The sequence below is a fragment of the Cebus imitator genome, unplaced genomic scaffold, assembly GCF_001604975.1.
Source record: "Cebus imitator isolate Cc_AM_T3 unplaced genomic scaffold, Cebus_imitator-1.0 Scaffold328, whole genome shotgun sequence".
In the NCBI taxonomy this organism is placed as follows: Eukaryota; Metazoa; Chordata; class Mammalia; order Primates; family Cebidae; genus Cebus; species Cebus imitator.
Genome location: NW_016107643.1, coordinates 121,415 through 144,392, shown reverse-complemented (window position 1 = coordinate 144,392; position 22,978 = coordinate 121,415). Strand labels below are relative to the sequence as shown.

The window sequence follows — 22,978 nt, the reverse complement described above, 5'->3', positions numbered from 1 at the left end:
TTTACAGATGAGCAAACTGAGGCTCAGGTTATTTTCAGCATACCATGCTGTGGAGCAAGCAGGCTCACAGGAGCACAGAGGAAAAGTCATCCGTCAGGGTCACAGAGGGCAGTCCTCCTCTTCTCTAAGCAGGGTTAGCTTCCAAATGAGTCATTCTTTACTTTTTAATATACCAAAGCATCTGGCTTTTCACACTCAGACATTAACATGCCAGCCCCGGAGGGTTCGGTGGCCCCAGCACGAATGTCTCTTCCTATCAGTCAGAGGCAGCGAGGCCAGGGAATCACGCTTTCTGATGCATCATTCCTTTAAGGTTGAGCTCCCAACTATGGTGCCTAAAGTAGGGCAAAAACAGGCATGTCTGTGCTGCGAACATGCCTGTTGTCGGGGTCGAAGGATGGGAATACAGACAAATGGATAACACTGTTTTCAGTCTTCTGGTATACAGAAGGGGCATGATGTTAGGAAAAAGAGGAGCAAGAGGGCAGAGATCAATATATACAACAGAAGCTTTGCAGTGCTCCGTGACAACCCAGAAGACCACAGGTCCACGCCTTACAATATCTGAGCCCTGACTAGGAGACCAAACCAAGGCAGCTCCCCGACAGGCAGACATCCAGGAGCAGGCCCTCAATGCAGAGAAGCATGGCTCAGAAATGGTGTTCTCTCAAGTCATTGGCTTTGGAGTAGGAAAACTCAAAATTTACAGCCCAGGTCTGACCTTCACCAAGTCAGGGTCCCCTGAGCCTCAGTTTGCTCAGCCTAAAATGAGGAAATGTCTTCTCTGCCGGGTATGAAGACCAGTAATAGTCTATACAGCAGGCAGAGTGAGATGCACAGGAGGTACCTTAATAAGCTAGGACAGTGGCTGCAAATCACATCCAAGAAACACCAAACCAAACCCTGTTGCTGGGGCAAAAATTCCAGACAAGATGCTTTGGCCTCAAGTTGATCTTCTCTTGAGGTGACAGCCTCCCTCCTGCTTTGGGTCTTCAGCTCCTGCTGGTCTAGCTACCCCAACTCCCAACCCCATCTGTCACTCAGATCGCACTCACCCTTTGGGTTCCCCTCCACACGCCTTCCCCAGAAAACACTCCCAGAGGGCCCAGTCTCTACGGGGACTCTTCTGTCCCCCTGCCTAGTGAACAGGCATGGATGTCCTCAGATTCCACTAGCCATGTCATGTGCTCCAACCTTACTATCTTAGATCTGAGCTTCCTACAGGACAGGGAGAGTCTGCTGCTTCTCTTAAGCCTCTCAGGTGACCAAGCAGCAGTGCTGGGTTTTTGGGAAGAGCTCAAATACCAGTTGATTGTTAGAAACTGGGAATTAGTACACAGCAGTAAAACTTCACAGAATCATTCACTCCACGATAGGGTTTTAACATAAACACATGGTTATAAAAAAAATCTCTGCCTTTGGTTGAGTTCCTGCATCACTGCCAAGTGCTCTGCACACGTTCCCACTGAAAATCCCGGCAAGCCAGGTGTGGACAGTGATGCTCAGAGAGCTGGACCACTTATCCAAACTCCAGCAGCTGGTAAGGGACAGAGCTGGGACTGTGTCCAAGTCGGAAGCCCATGCTATTTTTCCACCATGCTACAGGGTGCTGTTCCCCTCTTTCACACCTTCAGAGCTGGGTGGGAGAAATGAGGTATGCAGGGATTATATATTATCCTGACATTACAGAGCCTATCAGTTACCCAACCGGGGGCTCCTGTTGACTTCTGAACAGGGGCCATCTTTCAAGGGGAAGATGATGACCAACTTCAGCAAATACATCTGTTTTACATGAAGGGGGTCCTTGAGATCCAAGTGTGGCTATTTGGAGCAGGCCTGACCTCAGAATGTATCCCCCGAGTCCAAGTTAGTTACAGTAAAAGGTTAATGAGAAGAACAGACTTAGGACTGGAACGCTGCGGTTTAGTCTAAAACTGTGGACTTCCCAAGATGTCTTTTTTTTTTTTTTTTAGATAGGGCCTTGCTTTGTCACCCAGGCTGGAGTGCAAAGGCATGATCCTGGCTCACTACAGCCTTGAGTTCCCTGGCTTAAGTGATCCTCCCACCTCAGTCTTCTGAGTAGGGACCACAGGTGCATGCCACCATGCCCAGCTAATTAAGTCTTGCTCTGTCACCCAAGCTGGGGTGCAGTGGTGCAATCTCAGCTCACTGCAATCTCCGCTTCCTGGATTCAAGTGATTTTCGTGAGTAGCTGGGACTACAGGCATGCAACACCTCAGCTGGCTAATCTTTTTTTTGAGACGAAGTCTCACTCTGTTGCCCAGGCTGGAGTGCAACAACATGATCTTGGCTAACTGCGACCTCCACCTCCCAGGTTCAAGTGATTCACCTGCCTCAGCCTCGTGAGTAGCTGGAATTACAGGCGTGTGCCACGACACCAGCTAATTTTTGTATTTTTAGTAGAGATGGGGTTTCACCATGTTGGCCAGGTTAGTCTTGAATTCCTGACCTCAGGTGATTTGCCTGCCGCGGCCTCCCAAAGTGCTGGGATTACAGGCGTGAGCCACTGCACCTGGCCCCAGGCATTTTTTTTCTGGTACAATAACACATCATTCAGAGTCTGAGAAAGGCACATGGCACAAAGAACACTGAGAACCAAGAGGACCTTTGTAGGTGCCTTATTTATCAAGGCAAAAACTCACCGGACAGCGGCACAGGAGTGCTCTAAGCAGGGCGCCCCCAGCACAGGTGAGCAGTACAACTTGTGTGGCTCGGGCTGAGGGAAATTAGGCCAGAGTGTCTGGGGGGAGGCAGACTTCAGCCCAATGCACCAGAGCCCTTTCTAACAGGGCAACAGTGAGGGCCCCCTCCTCCTTGAAAGTTTCAAGCAGAACCTGAGACTCCCCCTTTGTCTTTTTTTTTTTTTGAGATGGAGTCTCGCTCTGTCACCTGGGCTGGAGTGCAGTGTCACCATCTCAGCTCACTGCAACCTTTGCCTCCCGGGTTCAAGCGATTCTCCTGCCTCAGCCTTCTCAAATAGCTGGGATTGCAGGCTCACGCTACTGTGCCTGGCCTGAGACTCCCCTTTAAAGTGGATGAATGTTAACAGGAGGAGACAGGCTCTATGCTGCGTCCCTGAAGCTCAATCCACGTCCCACTTATACAAGGAAGACACACACACTCTCACAGCAACAAGTGGCAGGCCCAGAGTAGAGCAGGATATGATTTACTGAGGCAAACGGTCTCAGCAAAGCTTAAAGCCAAGACAGCGGGCTGCTGCAAAGAGATGTCAGCTGTATCTCAAGTGTGCCAGACAGTCAGTCAGGGCAGTGGAGCAAGCAGTTACTGTGAAAGCTCTTAGACATGAAAGCTTGCTTAATATTGTTTTAAATGATTTGATTCCTTGGAGTACACTGCCAAAAGTGCTAGTGTTAAAATGTTCGCCAAATGCACACCGAGAAACAGTAGGCAAGACTGCAGATTCTGAGATTTGGAGGTCTCCGTGGTGACCAGTAGGCAGGGCTGCACATTGAGTCATCTTGTCTGCGTCTGAGAATTCAGGCTCACTTAAACCATGTCTTTCTGGCCTTGGGAAATCAAGAGGCAATAGGGCACTGCGTTGGTAGCTTCCCTAAGCACTTTAGCTAATACACATGCACTGGGTGGAACTCAACACCAACTAAGGGGAACTATTGTCTCCTGAAACAGCCCAGGCAATTAGCAGTTAGCTACATGGATACCCTAATTCCCTTCCTCAACTTATTAAGTGTGGGGTTGAGAATAAAATCTGCCAACTGCCTCAATTGGTCCTCAGAGGGACACGTTCAGCTGTGGCTGCTGTGATTAGCAAAGAAAGAGCCAAGGAAAAGGCTGAGGTCCTCAGGGCCCTTGCCAGGAGGAAGATGCTAAGGTGCTGTTACTAGCTAAAGGGGAGAGGTCACTCTTCCATATGGGGACAAAACAATTTGTGGTTATAAAAAGAAAGATTCCAACAAGGTCGTACCCACAGAGAGATCCATATGTACTTTTGGTTACAACGAGCTAAAGCCCACTAAGCCAAGGGGAACTCACTAGAGGCACTTGCTAAGGGGCTTGGAGATCTCTCTGGGGGAAAGAATGCTATCACAAATTGTTAGTGAGAACCAAAGTGAAAACGTATGATTAACCTACAAGGATTTGGCAAAAACAAAACAGCAGGAGGAGGGCAATACGCAGAGCCACCACTGACTGAACTCTCATTAGGAGCTAAGAACTGCGCTGGACACGGCCTACGGTGAGCAACACTTACTGTGCTGACCAGGTGAGGAAAGGGGGCCCAGGGAAGGTAGATCACTTGCCCAAAGCCACCCAGCTAGTAAATAGGAGAGCTGCAGTTTAAACCTTGATTGACCAGTCCAACAGGTTCAACATCAAGTCTCTTGATGTCCTGACAACATGGAAGCACATGTTTCTCACCATCCTCTTCAGATGTTGCCCTTTCTGCCTTCCCGTGCTCTGGAAGGTGGCTGTGCAGTCTCACACTTTCTGGAGACATGTATCGCCAGTGTGGCATCTCATCGTCCTCTCCTGGGGGACTGTCAGTTCTTCCCTCATTGTTACTGACTCACCTGCCTAAAATACAGCTTTCTCACCACCACCCACTCTCCCTTGCCTTTTTTTGTAGGATGAAGTTCCTCCTCAGGCTGGCATTCAAGGCTCTTGGCAACCTAGCCCTATTTAGCTTTCTACTCTGGCCTGTGTGTGAACCCACCCAGGGATACGTACTCTTCACAAATTCCTGTGTTCTGTCTTTGGATGTGCTATGTCCCCTGCTTAAAATATCCTCATCTGTTCTCCTTTCTTCAAGGTCCATCTTAAGTCATGTGTCCTCTACTTTGCCATCACTTCTTCAGCAAAAGCTAGCTCCCCACTCTAAGCTCCTGGTGGCCCTGAGACAGGCCGGTGCCACATGGACTTGCTCCAATGACCTCTCTGGGGTAGCTCGATGGAAATGAGCATGAGCACTGGAGCTCTGGCTCTTGAGCTGGCACGAGTGAGCCACGTGGCCAGTGCAAATCACTTCCTTTCTCTGGAGTGAGAGTTGGGGGAAAAACAATACCCAGGACACAGATGAGGATTTCACAACATAAAGAAGAGTGGGGAGTGCTGACGCTCGGCCTGCACAGGCCAAGGCTAATGTGTGGGATTTCGTTTTTAAGCAAAAAAGTTTAAAAAGTAAAACAAACCATAGTAATTTTTTTTAAAACAGGAGGAAGCTTATAGAATAAGGTTATGAAGAAAAAAGGGCCAGCCATGGTGGCTCAGGCTTGTAAACCCATCACTTTGGGAGGCTGAGGTACGAGGATAGCTTGAGTCCGAAAGGTCGAGGCTACAGTGAGCCAAGATCGTGCCACTGTGCCACTGTACTCCAGCCTGGGTGACAGAGTGCAACCTTGTCTCATGTTTGTGTTTTAAGCTAAATGTTAATGAATCAAGAAGTCAAAAAATTTTTTTAAGTTTGGAAAGCAAAAAAGTTACAGTAAGCTAAGGTTAATCTATTTTTTAAAAAAGAAATTCTACAGTGGTGTACAGTAATGTCCTAGGCCTTCACATTGATTCACTACTCACTCACTGACTCACCCAGAGCAACTTCTAGTAAGTGCCCCACACAGGTATACCATTTTTAATATAAAGAAAAAAAAAAACCACAACCTTTAATTTTGTAGAGATGGGGGTCTCCCTTTGTGGCGCAGGCTGGTCCCAAGCTTCTGGGCTCAACTGATCTTCCTGTCTCAGCCTCCCACAGTACTGGGAATACAGGTATAAGCTAGCAAGCCCAGGCATTTTTTTATCTTTTATGCCATATGTTTTACTGTACCTTTTCTATGTTTACATGTTTAGATACACAAACATCATTGTGTTACAACTGCCTATAGTATTCAATACCACAACACGCTATGAGGTTTGCAGCCTAGGAGCAATAGGTTCTATTTACCATATTTATCCTAGGTGTGTAGGAGGCTATACCATCTAGGATTGTGTAAGAACACTCCATGATGTGTGCACAAAGACAAAATCATTTCACCATGGATTTCTCAGAATATATCCCTCTCATTAAGTGACGCATGACTATATAGTGAATGCAGGACGATCAGCAAGCTCCTAATTCTCAGTAACCATTTGCTGAATTTGTGTAAAGACCAAGGGTCCCCAGGGTTCCAGGGAAAAGGGTCTGGTGAACAGGCAGATGGGGCAGCCTCTACCCATGCCCTATATTGTCATTCAAACTATGGTTGTAAGGATGGCCAAGGGAGTGACTCCAAAGCCCCTTCCCCACTGGCTGAATGGCCATATAAGGCTGGAGGCCGCCCCTCTGCTCCTGGTGCTTGCACTTAGAAAGCCGAAGAATACCAAAACCAGGGACTACAGACCTTCTTCCCCCACCTCCTTCCCCTGTATGCCTTTCCCTAACCCGAAATAGAAAGTATTTCCCAATTTACAAATTAAAGTGGTTCTCAAAATCAATTTTACAGCCAACAATCATGACTCTGGTGTTATATAACTAGTAAAAATAAATAAATAAAGAGAGTGAGATGCCCACATTGGAAAGCTGCCCCGTGACAGGATCACCAGGCTGCCCACGTGACAGGACCCCGCACAGGTTTTCAGCTCTAAAAAGCAAAACAGTACAAAAACAACGAAACGCCATGTTCTTGAGACACAATTATGGCAGAGTGCAGATGCAAATAAGGACAGAAGAGCAACACATCATCACCTAATGAGAATCTGATTAACAAGAAAAGAACAAAATGCAGCAAGAGTCAGCCATGAGTCCAAGTGGCCATTCTGTGCCCGTGAAGGTGCTCTTTGTTCAGCACCAAAACAGATCCAACAGTCCTCTGAGAAGACCCAGAAAAAACATAAACGGGTTTGCACCAAAATCTCACAATAAAAAAAAAAAAAAAAAGAAAGAAAGAAATGGGTGCCACTTACCACAAATACCCATGCAGAAGAGAGAATACAGTCTTATGTGTGTACACCCAAGACACATTTACTTATCTCTCTACCCCCCGCAAACCCTTTCCTGCTGCAACGTTCACTCTCTCTTACATGGCACTGTCCCCACCATGCAGTCACTCAAGTCACAGATGATGGAGTCACCCCAGTCACAGATGATGGAGTCACCCCGAGCCACTCTGTCCTACCTTCCTAATTCAGTCCATCCGAGAGCTCTTTTGAATCTCCAAAATGCATCTTGAATTCATTCCCACTTCATCATCTCCCCTAACCTGGACAGCTACAGCCCCACCTGGGCTCCCTACTTCTACCTGAGCCTCTCTCCAGTTCTACTGGCCACACAGCAGCCAGTGACCTCCTCCTGGATTCCCAGGCCTTGACCACCACACTCCAGCCAACTCCCTCTTCCTCTGCTTAGCAGAGGCCTCATCCTTCAGGTCTCAGCTTCAATGCCACTTCCTTAGACAGCCCTCCTCTGATCGCCTTGGGCAGGTCCCCATTTTCTGCTATTTTCTTCATTAACACACAGCTGAAACTATACCAATGTACTCCCACATGACATGTCTCTCCAACTCAGTGCCTCAAGGGTGGGAACCATGTCTATTTTCTTAAAGTGTGCTATTAACAAGGCACCCACCACAGTGCCTGAAACACAGTTAACCAAAAAATTAACGGGACCCCCGGGAATGCTTGTTTTCCTTTTTATTGGTGGGGAAGGGGAAAGCACATGAGCCTGCACACATTCTGAGACGCTAATTCTCGCTCTGCCACCAGTGTGCCCAAGAACTGGCATGAAAGGGGAGCAGGACCCAACACCTGTGTGGTACCTGCTGCACACCTGGCAGGCATGTCATTCACGTTCCATTTAATCCCCACGACAATCCCTCCAGGTGTTAGCAAGCCCCCCTTTATGGAGCAGACTCAGAGGCTGAGAGATGCCCAGGGTTTATGTGGACTGAGGCTGGAATTCTTCTCTACTCCACAGCCCAAACCTGGCTTTCAGTGGGTGCTCAATATATGTCTGTGGAACAGATACAGAAGTTTGCTAGTCACGATTCAAAGTCACGTTTAAGATTTCACTTAGAGGCTGGACGTGGTGGCTCACGCCTATAATCCCAGCACTTTGGGAGGAAGAGGTGGGCAGATCTTGAGGTCAGGAGATAGAGACCATCCTGGCCAACATGGTAAAATCCCATCTCTACTAAAAATACAAAAATTAGCTAGGTGTCGTGGCACACACCTATAATCCCAGCTACTCAAGAGGCTGAGGCAGGAGAACTGTTTGAACCCAGGAGGCAGAGAATGCAGTGAGCCAAGATCGCACCACTATACTCCTACTCCAGCCTGGTAACAGAGCGAGACTCCATCTCAAAGAAAAAAAACAAAAACAAAAACAAAAACAAAGTTTCCACTTAGAGACCTCAGTTCCACCTGTGCTTCGGGATGCTTCCCTATTCCCTATGCCCTGTTCCTTCTCAATTTCTCCTTTCTCTAGTCCCTACCATTCAGACTTCACAGGGATCCTGTGGTTGCTCTGATGGTACTCACCTTAGGTCACCTTAAGACATTCATCATTATTATGGTTCAGAAGTTCTCTTCCCCAGGGAAGTCCACGGAGAAGTAAAATGAGCAGGAGTCAGTTGTCCCAGGGTCCCAGAACCACACCCACCATGGAAGTAGGAACATGCCAGGGCAGATGGAATGGGAGAAAGGGTACAAGAGTGGTCCTTCAGGTACCCTGGTTCTCTAGGAGTGACTTGCCCAAGTGCTACATAATTATACAATTACTTATGGAATTATAGAAGCCAGGTAATTATACAATGACTTAAGGAATTATAGAAGCCAGGACCTTACAGGCCCTCCTGATTCTTAGGCCAAGGTCCAAGCTTTTTGAAGATAAATGAGTAAAAGGTGAGGGCAATGGTCTGCATGTGGTAGCTGATTGCACATTTACCCTCTTCTGCCAGAGCAGTTCTGAAGCTTGTGTGTTCATCAGCACTACCTGGAGGGCTGATACAATACCACTCCCCAGTTTCCAACTCAGTAGGTTTGAGGTGGAGCCAGAAATATGCGTTTCTAACAAGTTCCCAGGTGATGCTGCTGGTCTGGGAACCATATCCTGAGAACCACTGGTGCTAGGGTTTCTCACTGACACTGTGTGCTTGGGGGTGGGATTCAGTGAGGAGGAGCAGAGTGAGACAAGGGCTTGAAGATATCTTCATCAATGCTCCTTACTCATGACATCCTGTGTTCCTGCTGCAGATAAAATAAAAGCAATCTTTTAACCATGGTTATACTTCACCCAGGTTCATAGAATTAGGCTGAAGACTCACATCTGGGTCACCCTATGGCATCGATCCCAACTCAGTTCTAAGAGCAGGAGGGAGTCTGGCATTATCATGACAGCTCTTGTCCTGCTTACAGGACTCCAAAGCAGCAGGATGGAGCTATATGCTCTGAAGGCTTTTCCTGCTATACCTGTTGGGACCCCAGCCCTAAGACACTCAGGTCAGAAGAGGGAGAAGGACCTCTGGACCATGTCATTGGTGACATCTGGATTTCAGTTTAGGCACTTGCTGTAGACTCCAAAATATATTTTTTAAAAAGTTAAAGTTTGCCTGTTTGTCTGGGGTGTGGTATCATCACTCATTTCTGCTGCTTTATGCAAACCAAGGGTTCCTTCCAAACGTCATCGGATCCAAGATGCAATCTGGTTACTAACAACAGAGTCTTTACTTCTGACTTCCAGTTCTCTTTATGTCTGGTGCAAGGCTGTGCTGTGCTGGTAATGCCCATACAATCTGCCAAGATCTGAGGACACCACACTCCCAACTCCATGCCTTAGATTTGCCCTAGGCATGCCTAGCTTTCTGAGAGGGCATGTCTCAGGCACATCCAAAAAAAGTAGAAAAGAAAAAACAAAGGGGTGCAGCACATGGCTATTAAGGGTTTTCTTTCACCAAAAAGATGGAAGTAAATGCAGAATGAGTCATCTAGTTCACATCATCTTTGTGATTTTCCCATTGAAATAGATAATCAATACTACAACCTAACACCATATACCAAAGCCAGCCTGCCTTCCATTACTGCTACACTACCATGCCTCTGAGTTCAGAAAAAAAAAAAAAAAAAAAAAAAAAAAAAAAAAAAAAAAAAAAAAAAAAAAGTGACTATTCATAAGGTTACTTCCCCAGGCCCCATATCAAGATGCTTTTGGCAGCCTGGGAAAATGAAAGCATTTTCATCTTCCTCACTATGGCCTATGGAGTGCCAGGGTGGCCCTAATCCATTCCCCCCATGTCCCTAGACATCACTTTCTTTAATAAAGAAACAAAATACAGAGTCCTGACCTGTGTACGATGCAGGCTGAGTTATGGCTTTCCCCTGGCACCTCTAACTGAAAGTGAAATTCCTTTAACGTTGGGAAATTCACTGCAGTGTTTTATGGTATTGATTTATTTTAAACTTGGTTGGCAGTTTTAAGGCCTGCCATGCCTCTGAATTCTAGAAACGCTAGAGGAGATCTCCATTTCCTCTGATTTTGTAATACCATGGCGGACTCACTAGTGGAAATGAAAACAGGGGTGAATGCAGCTGCCCTAGTCATCAAGACAGAACCTGGGGCACTCTCCCCAGGTCCTTGTCCACAATGTATCCCCAGTTAGGTATTTCACCACCTGAACAGTACCTTTTCCTCCCACAGCTAAGAGTACTGTAATCAAACAAAACCCGAGTATGTACCCCGAGAAGTGGCCCCTTCACATCTCACCTGGCTTACAAGGTACCTCTAAACCTACCTTCAAGAACCAGCCTGAAGTATCACCTTCTCCACTCTTTCCTGTCTTCCTGTATTCCTACTGGGCCATATATAACCCACTACAACCAAGTGTCTGTGTCTTATCTGCATTATTACACTAGGTTCCTAGGAGATCATATTTGGGTCTAAACAATCAATGCCTCCACTGGGCAAGTGCCTACTGTATGCCAGAAGGGCTCTTGCCTACCAAATCTGACTTGGCTCTAGAATCTTTCAACACAGGGCTATGGGCAGCCACATCCATCAGAGTATGTATGAGTGATGGAATCCCTTGTTTAAGTTAGGATTCAATGAGTGAGCTAGATGATTTGTTAGAAAAAAACAGAGCAACCACTACCATTCTGCTGGGTCCTCATCAACCCTAAATCCCTGGGTTCACTCAGAATGGGCTTCTGCCAGGGCACCAGGACCACAGACACGTACGATGCCTTTGGTCCTATTGGAGCCCTTTCCTTGTAACTGGTGCCAGACACTGGCCTACTGACAGCACTCCCTCAGTGCTGGGTGCTTTCCTAGCTGCTGGGGAGCGGAAGTGTGCTTTGGATCTCCTACTTTCCAACCTTTTGGCAATTTTGACCTGGCTGCATATGTGGCTCCTGCCTTACTCTGCTGCCAGACTTTGGTTATATGGCTACCTCACACTATCCCAGCCTTGCCTCCTCTGCCACTGTTTGGGGCAGTATCATTGTGACACAGGAGAAATCCACGTGCAGGCTGACCTCACCTGAAGGGAAGGCTGGTGGCCAGGCTGCAGTGTGCCAGTGCTAAAACCAGCTGTCAGAGTGCAAAGGACACCCCTGGCAGCCCAGGATACTTTACTGTGTGATGCTATTGGAGGAGAACCCACCATCTGCTTCAGAATAGAAACCCATTAAAAGTGGCTTTAAGAGGCTGCAGAATGCAGCATGAAGTAGTACAATTTCTAGCCAGATACACCTTGTCTCAAATCCTGGCTCTCAAAACCTTAGGAAAGTGATTCTCCGCTTCCTTATCTGCAGAAAAGAGGGCACGTAAAAGAATAGCTAAGCAGATGATGTATGATAATGATATGGTGAAATGCTTAATTCAGGGCTCGGAATAAAAAGGGAGGGTCTCTGCCCTGCACAAGTCAAGGGGTCCCTCAAAGCAGGTTTTGATAACGAGTAGTTATTATTGTTGGTGGGAGTATCTTTCAGTCCCTGGGATTAGAGGAAATGGGAGCTGGAAGCACCCCTGAACCATCAGGCAGCTTTGCACACAGCTGGACAATTACAAGAGCCACTTTGATTTGCCAAAAGGGATGCTATCTAGGTTAGGTGGAGCCAAGGATGCCACAGAGGAAGAACATGTGAGCAGCAACTGGGCCTTGACGTCAACAGCCCCGGGCCAGGCCTGTCCCCTCATGGATGCTTTCATGTCCTGCAGAGCTGCAAGGGACAGATTATCCCTGGGGGGGCCATCAGCCCCATTACATAACTGACAGCTCAGCTTCCTGCTGTTGATGCGGCAGAAACAATCAAGAGATGGCAACAGCAGGCCACTGGAGAGCTTGTGGGGACTTACAAAGAGAAATAAAATAAAATAACAGCCTTCCCACCTGGGAGGACAATTCCTCAGAAAATACCAGCGGAGAGACCAGGCGCCAAGGGACACCTCTCTTTGTATACAGGTACCCAGAGCCACCAGGGTCTTCACAGTTGAAGACTGAGCTTCCATATCCTGAGAGAAAAGAGAAACAAACACTCCAACTCTTCACTCACAGTCCACCCCCCCATGCCTTCTGAAGCTGATTAGTACTAGTGAGAGGGGATGTGGAAAGGCTGTGACCCCCCACTATATGAGCAGGGGCTCAGAGAGGCTCAGGGGTTCTGGATCTGCCTGGATCAAATAACTGATCCTCAAGGGACACCACTACCCCATGATCTCTCTGTTCTTAATAAAACCTCTATTCTTACCCACTTTAGGGCACAGCCTAGCATTTCCCTTCTCCCATCCTCCCTTTGGGGTATTCAAGGCTCCACCAAAGAAAAGAAGGGATCAGCTTCTGGGGTACAAAACCAAACCACTGACTTCGGCCCCTTGGCAGTTACACCTTCCCATGAAGGAAGAACCTTCCTTGCTTCTACTTTCCTTTGGGCTATCTGGCTGCTTATTGCCACACTCTGAACCTTTTCAGAGATGGAGAGGAACTATGTCCTATTGAAGCCTACTAAGCGTTCCATACCATGCATCTCATAATGCCCTGGGCTTGGTGGGCAGGAAATTCCATGCAGTTTGATGCTAAGTTATTTGTTGAATGCAATTAGGACAGCATTTTAAATTTAAAGATGATTCAATGAGCCAATACACCAAACTGGCTTAAGCCATGGTCACGGCTAGGCTTTGCCCCTTCTTAGCTCTGTAACCTTCACGAATTTACCTGAAAATAAATGAATTATCAGTCATAAAGCACTCAGCCCAGGGACGACTATGAATTGTTGTTTTGGTCATCTTTGTCATTGCTGCCCTTTCTTCACAGCCTAACCCCTTAGGCTGCCACGTTCCTTGGCCTGTGAGGCAGGAGCTAGTTCCTGGCCATCTGATAGCTGGGCCAGGAAGTCACACTCAGAGTGGACCTATCTAGTACAGGGTGGGGGTCCCAACTTCTCCTTTAAAACCATTTTTAAATTTATCCTCCAGAGACTCTGTTTTGAATACTTTGCTGTTTAAAACAAACCATGTTAATTAAGCATTTCTTTTCCATTTTTTAGTATCACTGCTGATTAACTTGATGGCTATAGAGTAACAATAGTTTGGGTATAACTCTAACCCAAAGCAAGCAAATTGGTCACTGAACTGGGCTTCCATGGCTTCAACAGGCAAATATGCTCATGCCTGTCAGATAAGCTGAAAGGACTTGTGAATTCCTGTCTTAGGATTACGGTTGTACTAGAGGTCTGGGGACTCCCGGGGTATAGCCTGAGATCTTGCAAAACAGAAGATCTAAAGCCCAGGTCAAGGCCAACACAGGTCACCCAGTACGTTAGCCAAAAGCCACATCTTTGGACCCCAGGCCAAGGATAAATAGATCATCTACTACTTCAACAAGAAATTACGCCTGATTCCCTTCTCTGATGTTAGGCAGCTACCAAGATCTCATATGGAACAAGGAATATTTTCTGTGACCCCTCAGGTCACACCAACATCTGATTTCCTTCAGCAGGCCTTAGCTGCCCACTCCAAAAAGACGTCATTTGAGGGCTTTGGCTTCAAAAGGCCCTAGTAACGGAGGTTTGTATATCAGACAGCAGACTTGGCCATGAATGCTGATTCCCTCATCCCACAACATTCTCCCTGGTAACATGTGGGCGGAGGCACCTGAACATCAGTTTGGCTGGCTTCCCGCTTGGGGTAAAAGGCTGTGGCTAGCTGGTAGGAACCATTAGAAATTATTAAATACCTTTCAAAAGTGACAAATAAGACCCATCACTGAGTGATCTTTAAAAACAGATACTTTTCTGGAACAAGGGATTGGACAGGGTGGCCTTGACTACAGCTTTGTTTCAAAGGAAAAGCTATTTGGCAATCCACAAAAGTGAGGCTACCAAAGATGACTGTCTTCAGACGGAAATGGAAGGCAATACTCCACATGGGCCAAAGTGTGCATCTAAACAATTCTACCTTATTGTCAGTTCAGACTGTTTACATAGGGCATTTTCACAACCTCTTGTGATTCCCCCAACAACGTTAATAAGATATATAGGATCAACTCCATTTGTAGATAATAAAATTGAGGACCTGATAGGTGGAATAATTTACCTAAGGCCACACAGTCAGGAAAACAAAGAAATGGGACTCAATCCCTGCACTGTCACTAGACAACACTTCTTTCAGGGGAATCCCAGGTTTCCAACCCCAAGTGCATCTCCTTTTGTTTTTGCAAAAAACTAAAACTAGTTAGCCATGACTTAAAAGTGACTCTGAAATCTACAATCCTAAAACACCGAGGTGTTTTTTCATCATGGTTGTATAGGGGTCAAGTGTGTTTACTTATGCAACTTGAGGTTTTTGTTTGTTTTTCTCCTAAAGACAGGGTCCCTCTCTGTCACCAGGCTAGAGTGCAGTGGTGTAATCTTGGTTCACTGCAACCTCTGCCTCCCTGGTTCAAGCGATTTCTGTGCCTCAGCCTCCCGAGTACTAAGCCTGTGGCACGTGCCACCACACCTGGCTAATTTTTGTATTTTTAGTAGGGACCAAGTTTCACCATGTTGTCCAGGTTGGTTCCAAACTCCTGAGCTCAAACGATGTGCCCGCCCTTGGCTTCCCAAAGTGTTAGGATTACAAGGCATGAGCCACCACAACCGGCCTATTTTAATTTTTAATATTATAAACATTCACAGATATAACCCAAAACAAAAGCTCTTTAGAGTCCATAAATTCAAGAACGTAGAGGTTTTCAGATCAAAAACTTTGAGAACCCCTGATGTATTCTTTCACTGTCTCCAATTCCTCTCCTCTTCTATCAAATCCACCCTAGCTACAGGTTCCCCCATCACTCCACCAAAATTGTTCATGAATACTGACGCTTTCCCATTTACCAAATCCAATGGCCAATTCCTCTCACTCGATCAACTAGCATATGATGTCACAGCAGGCTCCCTCCTCCTCTTGCTGTCCTTTCCCCTGTCTCTGGCTCCTTTCTTTCTTCCCACCCTCAATGTTGCACCACCTGGAGCTCAGTCCTCTGACCTCTTGTCTACACCCACTCCAGTACTGTGGCAATCTCTAAATTTGTATCTCTAGGCTGGACTCCTCCCTTGAACTCCAGACTCAACCAACTGCCTACTCTACATCTGTAGTTGGATTCTAAATAGGCACACCAAACTTTCAGATAACTAAAACCTAACTTTCTCCTGCCAAACCTATTCTTCCCAATGACTTCCCCATCTTATTTCATGGCAACTCTATTCTTCCAATCCCTTAGGCTGAAACCTTGGACTGATGCTTAATTCCTTTCTCTCACACATCACATATGATCTAGCTGGAAATCCTGCTGGCTCTGACTTTAAAAAACACCCAAAATCCAATAATCACTTCTCTGCTCCATTGTTTCAAGCCATCATCATCTCTCACCCGGATTACAACAACAGCCTCCCATCTTATCCCCCACTGTTTATTTCAAGATGCAAAGTGATCCTTTCAAAAGTGCAGCTACCACACGATTGAAAACATATCCATGGCTTTCCAACGCATCCAAAAAAAAAAAAATCTCCACAGAGGCTTATGGGGTCTACTCTACTCGGCTCCTAGTTATCTATCTCTTCCTATACACCCCTTTTTCACTCTAGCCAACTTTCAGGACCTTCACAGTGGCCATTACATCTGCCTGAGATGCCCTTTCCCCAGAAATCCTTGGGACTCTCTCCCTCAACTCCTCCTTACATTTGCTCAAAGGTCACTGTCTCTGGGAGACCCACTCTGACCTTTCACTTAAAAGTGCAACCCCACCCCTCCCTGCCTCCTAACCTTCAAATCTCCCCTACCCTGCTCTACATTCTTCCCACCCTACCCTCTTCCCGTACCCAGCGCCGGGCACTTTCTTGTACATTACCTGTGGTTACTGCCTGTCTTCCCAATAGAATGTCAAGCTCCACACTACAAAAATGTGTCTGTTTTGTTCACTGATGTATTATCTGTGTCTAAAATGGTACTTGGAAATAGTTTCCAAAGAACATGTTGAACAAATAAATGAAATTAGCTTGCCCATCTACACAACCTGGCAGGGGACAGGAAGGTTGGACTCAATGTTCTTCCCAACTCAAGCCTCAGAGTCTCTGACCAGCTAGATATGGCTCATCCACAGAAGCTTCTGGCAACACAGGGTTTGGTTCTGGTCACAGACCTGGGCCTGGGCCTCTAAGTGCCCACCTAAGATAGGTCAGGATAGGCTACAGTCAAACTGGCACCACCAGTACTGTAAAGATTAGCTGTAAGGGCTGCAAAATGAATTAACAAAACAGCCTGGGACACTCACAAGTAACCATATTCCTAATCTTTTCTCCTCTTCTCAAGGTCACCTATTTTTCCCAGATGAAGAAATCACTTCTGTTTAGCCAAAACTTTGCCCTGAAAAACAGCACAAATCTCAAGTGTGGATATCCTAATGGAAGGCCTGATCTCAATTAGTTATGACAGCCCCATAACCCTAAACCAAATGCAGGTCCCTCTTCCAATGACAAGCTTCCTCCGCCAGGGCAAATCTGAATTTTAAGAGGTCTTTCAAAAGCAGAAAGGATGAGGTGGAAATGGGAAGTGACAGCACAAAATACATTTAAAACACTGTCTAGCTGACCCTTTTGGCTTCTAATATAGCCTTAGCCTAAATTTAGCTTTGGGGAATGCTGTACTCCTACCCAGTGGGTGGTAGGACCAATTGGCCCAGCACCTGGAATACACGTTTGTGGAATGAAAGAATTAAACCTAAGTGACTGGCTCCAGAAATACATTCACTGAGAATACTACACAAGAAACCAAGCTCAACTTTGTATGCGCCGACTCCAGCTAGAAACCAGAGGATAATGAAGGGAAAGGAAGGGAACTCACCCAAGTGAGGGAAAGCTCCATGCCTTATGGCTCCTGAGGCTCCTTGTGACAACTAAGATCAGCACGAACTCCATCACCTCATCAAGGCTTCAGCACAATGTAAGAGCAGCTTACTTCTCGCTTACCATATTGATATTAAGGGAGAAGGGGGTGGGGTAGGGATGCTTGAATAAAATATACCCATCCTTAACTTAGGAGGATCTGGGGTAAGTTACTTAATCCTTTGCAAGGTTGTAAAGGTGAAACAAAATGGTACATAAGAAACTACCTAGCATATATGCCAATTTTTTCATCTTCTCTCTCTTACACACACATCAAACTTCAGTCCAACTGAACTATTCTGCTGTTCCTAAAAATACACCTTTGGATTTTCCAGCTCAATTTCTGTCTACACTGTTCCCTGTCCTCTCATTTCCACATGTCTTCGTTTCTCATTAACCCAAATTGGTCTAGTCTCTCATATGTGCCAGGTTCCCTCTGGTTTCAGGTCCTTTGCAGAGGTTTAGTCCGTTATGTCTGGGATGTTCCCTCACCCACAATTCCCTCCTCTTGACTCTGTGCATCAATACCTGAATGGCCAATTTCCCTGACTTCCTCTTCACTTTAAACAACTATACAACAATTATGATTGGAAGAATTAGTCCTAGTGACTCACTACAGAAATATCATCATTGAAAACACTGCACATGAAACCAAGTTCAACTTGGAGTTTCTCTCCCTAATTAAGGTGCAGAATTCATGAAGATGGGGAAAGTCTCTGATTTTGTTCATGTCACCCCAGAGCCTAGTACAGTACAGTCATGGGTCGCTTAATCACGGGCTGCTTAATGATTTCTGAGAAATGAGTCACTAGGAGACTGCTGTGTAATGTCGAGTGTACTCACAGCAACCTAGGTGGTATAGCCTACTATACACTGAGATGACATGTATGGTCCACTGTTCCTGGGCTACAATCCTGTACAGCAGCTACTGTACTGAATACTATAGGCAGTTGTAACACAATGGGAAGTTTTTGTGTGTCTAAACACAGAAAAGGTAACACACTGTGTCACAATATGCACTATAACATTACCACAGCCACATCACTAGGTAACAGGAATTTTTCAGTTCCATTATAATCCCATGGGACCACGTGACACATGCCATTCCTTGTTGACCAAAATGTTGTTCATACGGAGCATGACTATGCTTGACAAAGGAAAGCTCACAATAAATTTTTTAAATAAGCAAAGATGTCTATATAAATATTCACTAATACATTCTTTATAGTATCTAAAATGGAAAAAATCTGTTTTCTAAAGGAGGAGAATGGTTAAATTATGGCACAATGGGAATGTCACACAGTCACTGAAAACCATACTTTTAAAGTGTGACATGGAGGAATGCTCCAATTTGCAATGAGTAAAAAGAAAAAGACCTCGACCAACTAGAGCAAGATCTAAACTATGTAGAACAAGATGTGTGAGTAGGTGGGATACTACAATTAGAGATAGTGTGTATTCTCTGAAAAACTGTCTACCTCTCACACACATTTTCTACCGTGAGCATTTATAATGATGAGAAAAAGCATTTCTAAAAAAAAGGAGATACAGCTTCAATGCAATCTCAGAAGACTTCTTTAAGCTTTCCAACTTGTACTCAGATAATTTCACATTTCTCGTCATCAAGATACGGGCGGGGGGGGATCTTTGATAAGCAGCACTTGGTTTTCTTTAACCTTGTATTCCCCCCTAACTCCACAGGGCCTACCCCAGGGTCCAGGATGAAGAACCCAGTCCAGGAAGCATGCATACAGAACATAAAGAGAGGCTGGGCATGGTGGCTCACACCTGTAATCCCAGCACTTTGGGAAGCTGAGATTGGCAGATTACTTGAGGTCAGAAGTTCGAGACCAACCTGGCCAGCAAGGTGAAACCCTGTCTCTACTGAAAATATAAAAATTAGCTGGGCGCAGTGGCGCACACGTGTAATCCCAGCTACCCGGGTGGCTGAGGCACGAGAATCACTTGAATCCGGGAGGCAGAGGTTGCAGTGAGCTGAGATCGTGCCACTGCGCTCCAGCCTGAGCAACAGAGAGAGACCATGTCTTCAAAAAACAACAACAAAGAGCACTCACCTTGTTTAAAATCACCCAAAATGCTTAGCCCTGAATTTTAAGCAGCACATGTGACCTGGTCCATTCTGGTTTCAAGTTCAAAGGCATCAGGCCGGTCCTGTGGGTTAGCAGCTAACATATCTTTCAAGAGCTGCTTGATCCCCTCAGACTTGGAAGTCCTGCGTTTCTGGGGGATGTGCAACTCCATCTTTGGGTTTTCTAGCAGCGCCTCACCAACAGGGACGATCTCAGTCCCCTGTTTAATGTAGGTCCCCAGGAGCTCCTTCTTGGTCTCAGAGTCAATAAAAGTGATTCTTTCTATCATTGCCCAGATGATAATGCCCAGGGCAAAGATGTCCGCCTTGGCTGTGTAGTGTCCCTCCCAGACTTCAGGAGCCATGTAGAAGTCTGAGCCGCAGGCTGAGGACAGCCAGTCCTTATTCACATTCACATTTTTGTTGTCTTGATTGCCCTCTTTGCCTCGGGGTGCCAGACCAGCACAGACCTTGCTTAGTCCAAAGTCGGCCACCTTGAGGATGGGGGTGCCAGACCGCTCTGTGATGAGGATGTTGTCGGGCTTTAGGTCCCTGTGCACAATATGGTTTTTGTGCAAGAAGGCAATGGCGCTCGTGAGCTGTAGCATGAAACTTTTGTTGGTGGCTGGGTCCGGCCTCCGGGACAAGACATACTGATTCAGGTCTCCACCTTCACAGAACTCCATGACAAACCAGAGATAGCAGGGCTCCTCAGCATAACCTAGGATCCTTTCCCCTAAATCAAAGAAGACAGGAAGGAACTTGAGTGAGATGGACATAGTCATGCTTCTTTTGAACTAAAGGATGCAGTGTATTCAAGAGTGACACTGGTGACAATTGCTCCAAGAGGACCTGCACAACTGGCACTGAGTCCCTTACTGCTCACAGACAGTGCCATACCACCCACCCCTTTCAGGACTGCTGGGCAGATGGGAGAAGGGAAAGCGTGCAAGAACGCTGTCACAGATCTGTTGCTTCTAGTATCATTGTTACTCCACGCTGAGCAAAAGACCGTCCCTCTCTTTTCTCCTGACTTGTTTAAGGATTGCTAGTGTACCTAGAATGGAACTACAATTTCCTTTATTTCAGAGGCACACTCCAATCCACCAATATTTTCTGCAAGCCCAACATATGCCTAGCACAGGTTAGGTATGTAACATGCCCCCATCTCTATGAGGTTTAGTTTCAAAGAGATGACAGGTATCCACAGCAGCAACCATCAAAAGCTGTACATCTGCATGAGGGTCAACTCCTACAAACAGTGAAGGGGGTCAGGAGCCACCAGATCTGAAGGCACGTGTCAAAGTGGGCAGGACTGAACTTACCCTGTAAAAGGCAGGCAAGAGATAAGTGGGGGAGCAGGAAGGTAATTCTAGGCTGAAAGATGGAATGGATGATGAACACAGGGACAAAAACACCAGAAAGGTGTAAACAGGAAGTCTGGTGGGAACAGTGGAGTCTGAAGTAGATGTATAAGATAGAATTAAATTGTGTGGGCTTGAAACTCCAGGAAAGCTGGTGACCAACATCTCCAAGCAAATCTTAATATTCTTCATAAAGCAATTGATGGTTCAGTGAATCTTTACATGGAAGTTCTTCGAAGACTACAATTGTCCCTGAAGCTTAAGTCTAAGAAGAGAGATGTTTTATCTTACTGATGAGGAGAGGCTGGGCCGGCAAACATGCTGGCTCTGGGTAGTCACAAGGTCAATTGTAACTGAGCCAGGACCTGACGAGAAGTCCTCTCTTTGGCCCCAGTATGGAGTGTTCACCCTACCAAAAATGACTGCACTTCCACAGACAGCTTCTGGTGGAGGGTTCCTTTTACTAGTCATTGACTCTATTATAAAGAAAACCAGTGATCTGGGTGAGACTCTGCTAACCCAAACAGCCCTGAAATTACCAGGCACACAGTCTACTAAAGCCAGTGGTCTGAGAGTTCTAGGTTCAGCCAAGATGATGTGATGTTCAAAACAAAAGCTTTAGGTTTTTGATCACAATGGAATAGACCTCACTTTCCTTGCAATTATGTAATTTATTTGCTTCTGTTACTCACAATCAAAGTAATACAGGTAGAACCAGTTTAGGGCAGATGTTTTTCGTTCTTTTCAAATCAGTTGTTTCCCCTCTCATAATCCTCTATCTAGGTCATGGGCAGAGGCCCTCTATGTAAAAACACTGCAAAATGAAGCATCAATCCGAAGCCCAACTCAATCCAGATGCCGGCGTAAAGACACAGAAAAAGGAGAGCAAGAGGTATACTAGAGGTGGGACCAGAAAGGAAAAGATTAAAAAGCCATCTAATTCCTTTTGCAAAGGCCACATCAGAAAACAGTGAAATTTCTGGTGGGAGAATACAGGATGAGGAATGATGATTATTTTATATACAAAGTTAGTAACTATGGCAACCCAAGAAAAAAGAAATCAAGTCTGCAAAACAGACTATAATCTAAGTCCGATTATGAGAATCCAGGGAAAGAAAAAAGGGTGAAAAAAAAAGAACTCAAGGTTTGTGAGTGGTTGGGGGAGATGGGACCCCTGCACTGAGGAACTGCTCTGAGGAAGGAGCTAGACCGGAGACGCTACAGCAGTGGCTGTTTGTTGAGAGGCAAATTCTGGACAGGAAGAAGTGTTCTCAGAATCACACCCAGCATCAGTGGGTATGACAGAATGGAAAACTGGGAGCACAGCTATTTGTCCCAGATACAAAAGTGTTATTATTATTTTTACAAGTTATGGTCTCACTGTCACCCAGGCTGGAGTGCCGGTGCAACCATAGCTCACCGTAGCCTCCAACTCCTGGGCTCAAGTGGTCCTCCCGCTTTGGCTTCCCAAAGTCCTTCCAAAATAAGTGTTTTTGAGGCCAGGTGCAGTGGCCTCAGTTCCAGCTTCTCAATAGTACCTGGCCTCAAAAGTACTTCTTTGGCAGGGTGTGGTGGCTCATGCCTGTAATCCCAGCACTTTGGGAGGTCAGGATATTGAGACCATCATGGCCAACATGGTGAAACCCTGTCTCTAATAAATACAAAAAAACTAGCTGGGCATGGTAGGATATGCCTGTAGTCCCAGCTACTCGGGAGGCCGAGACAAGAGAATTGCTTGAACTTGGGAGGCGGAGGTTCCAGTGAGCAGAGATCATGCCACTGCACTCCAGCCTGGCGACAGAGCAAGACTGTGTCTCAAAAGAAAAGTAATTCTTTGTGCAGGAAGGGCCCCTGGACTTATTTCATGAGAAGCTGCAGCGTGTGCTTTCACGCACAAACTCCTAGCTGCCCGGGAGAAAACAGACATGTCAGAATTCTAGTCCTTTACTCCAAGCAGACTGTCTAATGGGGTCTCAGCTACCTACGACCAGATGGAAGGGGACGTGGACGATGCCAGGCACTTGGAGGCACTTGGTGAAGTAACCGGAAAAACACAGACCAGGAAACAAGGAGTTTGGGTTTCGACTCCAACTCTGCCCACTGCTTCACTGGGTGGATTCTTTGTTCCAAGGAAAATACAGGGAGATAG

General features: G+C 46.2%; 1 protein-coding gene across 2 annotated transcripts in view; it reads right to left on the bottom strand.

The window, feature by feature from the left end:
* Nucleotides 1-22,978, bottom strand: part of STK35 (serine/threonine kinase 35) — a 41,101-nt gene that overhangs the window by 5,994 nt on the left and 12,129 nt on the right. For both annotated transcript variants that reach the window (XM_017504727.2, XM_017504728.2), the window contains exon 3: nucleotides 19,452-20,201. In XM_017504727.2, the coding sequence (XP_017360216.1) occupies nucleotides 19,489-20,201 (713 nt within the window). In that variant the 3' untranslated portion in view covers nucleotides 19,452-19,488. The remainder of the gene's footprint in view (nucleotides 1-19,451; nucleotides 20,202-22,978) is intronic.